General features: G+C 45.1%; 1 protein-coding gene across 1 annotated transcript in view; it reads right to left on the reverse strand.

The window, feature by feature from the left end:
- Positions 1-7,441: 7,441 nt before the first annotated feature.
- Positions 7,442-7,802, reverse strand: part of PRAME (PRAME nuclear receptor transcriptional regulator) — a gene marked incomplete at both ends in the record, with an annotated part of 1,107 nt that continues 746 nt past the window's right edge. The window contains one exon of the mRNA XM_082853733.1: positions 7,442-7,799. Coding sequence (XP_082709859.1) covers positions 7,442-7,799 — 358 coding nt within the window. The remainder of the gene's footprint in view (positions 7,800-7,802) is intronic.

The raw sequence follows: 7,802 nt of genomic DNA on the forward strand, positions 1-7,802 counted from the left end.
CATGTCAAGAAACAGCTGTTGACCTTCTTAGCATCCACAATGTTCACACAGGTACAAGATCTCTTAGTCCTTTTGGGACTGATGCTGTTGCCTGCAATCAGCCTACACTGAATGGGGACCCCTCCAAAAAAAGGCTCTAGAACCCTCTAAATTGAAATCAACAGGCAATCCTATTAGAGCTTTCAGAGACTCCTTCACTGTAGAGGCTTTGGCAACTTCCTCTCATGCCTCCTGGAGTTTCTGGACCACCTATGATGGCCATAAGCCACCCATGGGCTCCTGATGTAAGAAACTGACCTCCTTAGTCCTGAATTATATACCAATAGGGCAGCAAATGCCGACTACTTACTGGGCCAGAAAGCAGTAGGTTAATACAGGTAACCCTTGAACAACGTGGGGGTTAGGTGTACAGACCCTCTGTGCAGTTGAAAATTGGCATGTACACTTAGACTAATTTCTATAGAAGGAATAGAGAAAGTTATCAGGAGCTATCCTGCAGGAAGCACTAAGTCCAGATAGTTTCATAGGGGAATTCTACTAAACATTTAGAGACTATCTAGGAAAAAACAAAACAAAACAGTAGATGTGGGACAAACTGAAACATCATCCTGAATAAAGAGGCATCAGTCTAAATGCGCATATGTTGGAGGCATATCTTACAAGATCAGGAACGAGACAAGGACACCCATTCTTAACTGCTGTAGTCAACACTGTACTAGAGATCCTAGCCTGGGTGATAAGGAATGAAAATTAATAGACATAGGATTAGAAATGAGTAAATAAAACTGCTGTTATTATAGATGATAGAGAAAACACAAGAGTATCTACAGATTATTAGATATAATGGAAGTGAGTGTAATGGGTCCAGAACAGCAAAGGTAGTTCTCGGGAAGTAGTGCAGGATAGGAGGCAGGCTGGGAAAGAGACAGGCATTTAGGTATCAGAATTTATTATGAAGCAAAAATAATTAGAACAAAACTAACGTAACATTGTAAATCAACTATACTTCAATTTTAAATAGTAATTAGCAGAACTTCAATGGCAGTCCAGTGGTTAGGACTCCGAGCTTCCACTGCAGGGGGCACGGGTTTGATCCCTGGTTAGGGAACTAAGATCCCACAAGCCACAGGGCGGAAGCCAAACAACAACAACAACATAAAAAAGTAATTAGAACAATTCTACTTAATTACCTTGCCCTTTATCTTAATCACCTTTGTTCTATCCCAGGTGCTTTTCCTCCAGGTAACTCTATGCAAAGGGCCACTCCATGCAAAATGATTCTCCATTTTCACCACCAAAGGGTTTGACACATCCTTCACCTCCGTCTCCCTCATTCCTCTTCACTGTATGTCTCATTTCTCTGCCTGGGAGGCCTCTCCTTATGTCTGGCTGCTTCTCAACACTCACCTGTCAGTCATTGGTAACGTTCACAGAGAACCCTTGATTTCCTGACCATCTCCTTTCCCCCTTGACTAGAGTGGCCACTGTAAAGGAAAAAAAACAGTACTGTCAGTCTTTGTCCTGTGTCTCCTTTACTACTCACACAAAACACTTCACTTTTGACACTTCTGGTCACTAGATGTGTGGGGATTTTTCCCCACATGGAGAAGCAAGTTTCTGACACCAGCTGGGTGACATACAAGTTAATTCAATTCTAACACTGTCTACGTGGGGAGTGTCAGATCCCACAGGTTGGGGCTCGATCCCTCAAGAGACTACCCCCATGCTACTTCAAATGCCAATAGCAAGTAGTGGGTGTCCAGGTTACCCACAACTTGTCTCATTTGGCTACAAACCAGAGGTTCCCACACGCCCCCTCCTCAGGTTTGATTTATTTGCTAAAGCAGCTTACAAAACTCAGGGAAACACTTACTTACATGTACCAGTTCACTGAAGGATATGATAAAAGAACACAGATAAACAGCCAGATGAAGAGATACACAGGCGAGGTCTGGGAGGGTGCCGAGCGCGAGAACTTCTGTCCTCGTGGAGTTGGGGCGCCTCACCCACCCAGTATATGGATGTGTTCGCCCGGAAGCTCTCCGAACCTTCTACTATTGGGATATTACGGAGGCTTCCTTATGTTGGCATAATCAATTATTAACTCTGTTTCTAGCCCCTCTCCCCTCTCTGGAGGATGAAGGGTGGGGCTGAAAATTCCAAGCTTCCAGTCATGGCTTGGACTTTCTGGTGATCAGCCTCCGTCTAGGAGTCACCTAGAGCTGCCTCATTAGAACAAGGGATGCTCGTTGGGTTCTTACCATGTAGGAAATTACAAGGGTTTTAGGAGTTCTATGCCAGGAACTGGGGGCAGAGACCAATAAAGTTGGCCCTCCGTATCTGTGGGTTCTGCATCCGTGGATTCAATCAACCTTGGATTGAAAATATCCGGGGAAAAAGTTCCAGAAAGTTCCAAAAAGACAAACTTGAATTTGTGCACTGAGCACTATGCTGAATCCACACAAATGAAGAGACGTTAGGCACAGCCTGCTGTAGCCTCCCACCGTTTCATAGATCCTCAGTCTCTCCTTTTCTGAGAGTTGTTCACCTCACTGTCTGATTTGTTCACTACCTGTGCTGTGTGCACCCTTTGTTTCTGTGGGAAAAAAGAAAAAAAAAGGCTTCTAAAGAGCAATTAACTGGCCACAGCAATCCCTCAAAGGTTAAGGGGGGAGGGCTTCCCTGGTGGCGCAGTGGTTGAGAGTCCGCCTGCCGATGCAGGGGACACAGGTTCGTGCCCTGGTCCAGGAAGATCCCACATGCCGCAGAGCGGCTGGGCCCGTGAGCCATAGCCGCTGAGCTTGCGTGTCCGGAGCCTGTGCTTTGCAATGGGAGAGACCACAACAGTGAGAGGCCCGCGTACCGCAAAAAAAAAAAAAAAAAAGGTTAAGGGGGAGAGTAAAGTGCCATGTCTCAAAGAGAAAATGAAAATCTTAGATCTTTTGAAAAGTGGCATGTCAAGCACTTGTCAAAGTGGGCTGTGAAGTCAGTAGGAACAAACCGAGCGTTCTCATGGTAAAGCAGGAGGAAGCTGAAATCCATGGAAGTGTTAGTGCTGCCTCTACAATAGCAAAAACAGTCTCACTGGTTCGTGATAAAGTGCTTGCAAGGACTGAGAAAGCATTAAGTGTGTAGCTAGAAGTCATGTCACAGAAGCATGTCCCTGTTGATGGCAAAACGATGCATGGAAAAGCACTCAGCCTCCTTGAGTGCTGCTGTGAGGGGCCTGGGCAGAGTGAGAGGATGGATTCTGAAGCTAGTAAGGGTGGCTAGCTGGCTAGCTGGCTAGCTGGCTGTCTAAAGTGCTACAGCCTCATGAGGTGGCCTCATCCTTCCCAGAACTCCAGAAACTTGTAGAAGAGAAAGGTTACCTCCCAGAGCAAGTCTTCAGTTTTGATGAAATGGGCTTGTTCTGGAAGAAGATGTCCAAGCATACCTACAGCCATAAGAGTGCCGAGCAGCCCCGTGGTTCAAGGTCTGGAAAGACTGCCTTACTCTGGTGCTGTGTGGCAAGGCAGCAGGTCACATGATCAAGCCAGACCTCATCTACTGAGCAAACAATCCCCAGGCCCTTAAGAACAAAAACAAAAATCGCATGCCTGTGTTTTGGCAACACAAGAAGGCTTGGGTGATGGCCATCCTATTCTTGGAATGGTTCCACCAGTGCTTCATTCCTGAAGTGAAGAAATACCTAGAAGAGAAGAGGCTGCCCTACAAGGTCCTCCTCATGATTGACGATGCTCCCCTTGTCATCCCTAATCTCTCTGCTTCACCGAAGAGAACGCAGAAGTGACATTCTCAACTCGTAACACTGTCACTGCTGCAGCCACTTGATCAAGGCCTCGTCAAGCGCATTAAGGTGACTTACACCCACCTCACGTCTGGCAGCATTTGTGCTGCCCTTGACGCAAACTCGGACTGCAGCACCATGGATTTTTTATTTTAGTATTTATTTATTTAGGCTGCGCCGGGTCTTAGTTGCGGCACATGGGATCTCCCTTGTGGCACGCGGGCTTCTTAGTTGCAGCATGCATGCAGGATCTAGTTCCCCGACCAGGGATTGTACCCAGGCCCCCTGCATTGGGAGCAGAGTCTTACCCACTGGACCACCAAGGACGTCCTGCAGCATCATGGATTTATGGAAGAGCTCCACAACTGTGCTTACTGCAGAGGCTGCAGACGTCTTGAAGGCTAAGACAGCCAATGCATGTTGCGATCCATGATGGAGAAAGGTAAGTCAACCATCTCAGGGGATTCCCCATTACTGAAACAGAAGTCAAGCATACCTTGAATGGTGCAAGGGAAGTTGGTAGGGGAGGCTTCTCTGACACGACCAAGGACAATGTTGAGGAACATGTGGAAGAGCACAGAGAAACCCTTACCAACAAGGAACGCGAAGATCTGCTAAAATCCCATATAGATGATGATGATGCAGAAGATTAGAGGAGGCAGAGCCATCACCTTGGACACTTGAAAAATCTGCTGCAGTTTTTCCAACGGGCACAAGTGAATATGATCCTCGAGCAGTGTCCCTTGATGGAATGAAGTCTCCGTGTCTTTCAAGGGATAGCAACATGCCTATAACCACTGCAAGATTTGTTTGATGATGCAAAGAAAAAGAATTAACAACTTCCTATAACAATGCTTCTAACTAAAGCATCTGCAATTGTGAAGCCTCCACCTTTGCTTGAAGATCCTCAGCCCTCAGACTCCACAGATCCTGATATTAGTATTATTGAACCTCCACCGGAGCATCAATGTCTGCAATTGAAATCTGGTTCTTCTGACATAGATGATCCTCTGATGTCCTGTGAAAAGGTCCAAGTTAGTGGTGAGACATCCTCACTGCTTACCTACAGTGCCACACATTTCATTGCCTCACCACATGGGCACTGTAGGCACCATATATCAATCATCACCGTTGTCATCCTCCTCCTCCCTCCTCATCATCTGAGGGTCATTATCATCACCATCATCTGAGGATCATCATCATATAATAGTCGTCAGGTAGTCGTACCATCATCATCATCATCATCATCATCATCATATGAAGGATATCAAGAGAGAAGAACCAGGGTTTTGGTGAGTGTTAACACCGTGGGTGAGAGAAAGAATGAATTTACATTTCTTGTTTATTTTCTACATGTTCTTGTATTTTAAATATTCTGCGTTTTAATCCATGTATTTCTCTTTCAGGTCATTAAATGAAAGCAATCTGTAAGTGTTGAAACAAAGAAAATGTTACGTTGTTGCCAACAAATGCAACCATTGGATGGCTGCCTCTATACTGAACATGTACAGACTTTTCTTGTCGTTATTCCCTAAATACAGTATAACAACTATTTACATGGCATTTACATTATTATCAGTAATCTAGAGATGATTTAAAGTATACAGGAGGATGTGCAGAGGTTATATGCAAATACTCTGCCATTTTACATAAAGGACTTGAGCATCCACGGAGTTTGGTATTTGAGCTGGGGGGGTCCTGGAACCAGTTCTCATCAGATACTGAGGGATGACTATATATATTTCCTATTACCTCACAGCCACCCACCTCCAACTCCAGTAACTCCCATCATATTGGTATTCTGTTGTTCTCATGGAGTCCTTTGAAATCAGCTTTCTGATTGGTTTGTTAACTTGTTTCGTGGTCCCCATCCCTCTTTCAAAGTTAAGTTCTTTGAAAGCAGACATCATGAATGTTTACCTTTGTATGCCCCAGTGAGACAAGTTTTTGTACCAAGCAGGACGTCACTATTTGTTAAACAAACAAGCGAATGAAAACTCTGTGTGGAGCACCTTACTTCTCTATTCCTTGATTATCATTTCAATGATCCCACTTTATAAACGACTATTTTAAGAAACTCACCCCATTGCTTGTTGTTCGAAGTGCGGACAGTGAAGCAAATGAAAGGGAAATTTGGTAAACAGACCAGAGGGACAAGTGCTGGGAGAGGTTGTCTTTTTATCCTCAGCATTAGAACACTTGCACAGTATAGATTTTTGACCAGTGCCTGTTGATTTCATGAATGAGCCCCAGCTCTCTCCAGAAATCTGGCCTGAGAAATCTGCACTGCCCCTACCTCAGTCTAGATGCCAGTGTTGAGCGCCAGTCTTCTGCACTGGTGAAGAACAGAGCTCAGAGACAATCATTTCACCATTCCCATCAGGACCTCTTCCATGTTTAGAGCGTGGTGTCGGGCACACTGACCTCTTAGCCTCAGGCTTCCTAACAAACTGTGTAAACACAAGCATCACTCATGCTGCATGAGTTGTTGTAGGAATTAATGAAATTCAGAAATGGCTCCTTCCATGGTAAGGGCTAGGTTTCTACTGGGTGTAAGGTTTGGGAAGGTAGTTCCCCGTGTTTCTTTTCACTCAAAGACCAGGTCCCAGGACAGCTCCCTGTTCCAGGGAATGCCGCAGAAAGGTCTGTGAGACATAACTGAGGCATCACTGACCAAATCAGCTGGGCTTAGAAGGCGTGGGAGCACCTATCTCCCTCACATACCACCCGCACAACTTCACACCCTTATTCACCCTTCTCTGTGAAAGCTCCTATAAGTTCCTGGAACATGAGCACCTGTGTGACCCTTCTCAGGGTTTTTTTTTTGACTTGTCAAAACAAAAGTTTAACTTTATTTTTAGACCCAAAAATGGTGATTTAAGCCTTAAAGAATTAAGTCTTGAGTCACAATTCAATTCTACTTAAAGTTCATATATATATACATATACATGTATATATGTTAATATTAACATATAAAAAGTGAGAAAGTTCATAGTTTATATTCCTGTCCTGTCCCTAGGTTCTTCAGAACCAATTTTTTTTTTTTTAGATTCCAGATATATATGTTAGCATACGGTAATTATTTTTCTCTTTCTGACTTACTTCACTCTATATGACAGACTCTAGGTCCATCTACCTCACTACAAATAACTCAATTTCAGGTCTTTTTATGGCTGAGTAATATTCCATTGTATATATGCACCACATCTTCTTTATCCATTCATCTGTCGATGGACACTTAGGTTGGTTCCATGTCCTGGCTATTGTAAATAGAGCTTCAATGAACATTGTGGTACATGACTCTTTTTGAATTATGGTTTTCTCAGGGTATATGCCCAGTAGTGGGATTCTTCTCAGGGTTTTATATCCATTCTTAGGTCTATGTATGTCATGGACCAAGTGCTTGAATGAATGAATGAACAAATGAATGAGTGGAGAGATGCCAATTTCAGACATATATCTTTCTCTTCTACAACAGCCAACAGCCACTAGCTGGCCCAGGACACTGGCCTTGGAGTCTGTCCATCGGTGCCTCTGCAGGAACTTGTGGAAGGGGAAGTCCAGGCTTGCCTCTGCTCTGACAGAAACACTCAGAGGAGTAAGTGTCCAGGGACCGTGACCTTTGTACCTTCAGAGGGACTCTCCACGCACTCACCTGGGCATCTTCTGTAGCTGGTCTGAGAGACAACCAAAGATGAGGTGGAGCTTCGGGAGGTGGCCCAGCGGGCTGAGCAGGGAGAAGCCATAAGCAGGGAACTCCCAGGGGATGGGGCTCATGATGAGGTTGCCCAGGTTGCTCATCTGCCCGACCTGGGTGAAAAACCAGATTAGGTCTGACTGGAGGCAGAACCTGCTCCTGTGATGGAGCCTCACCTCTTGGATGGCCTCCAGCTCCAGCATCCCCAGGATCTCCACGAGGCTGCGGAATGGCACCTGGTTAATGACAAGTGTCTGGCAGCAGAGGCGCAGACAGCCATGGCTCTTCTTGACTCTCTGCAGTATGTACGAGGGG

Source organism: Leucopleurus acutus (genome assembly GCF_964270905.1).
Source record: "Leucopleurus acutus genome assembly, chromosome: 13".
NCBI lineage: Eukaryota > Metazoa > Chordata > Mammalia > Artiodactyla > Delphinidae > Leucopleurus > Leucopleurus acutus.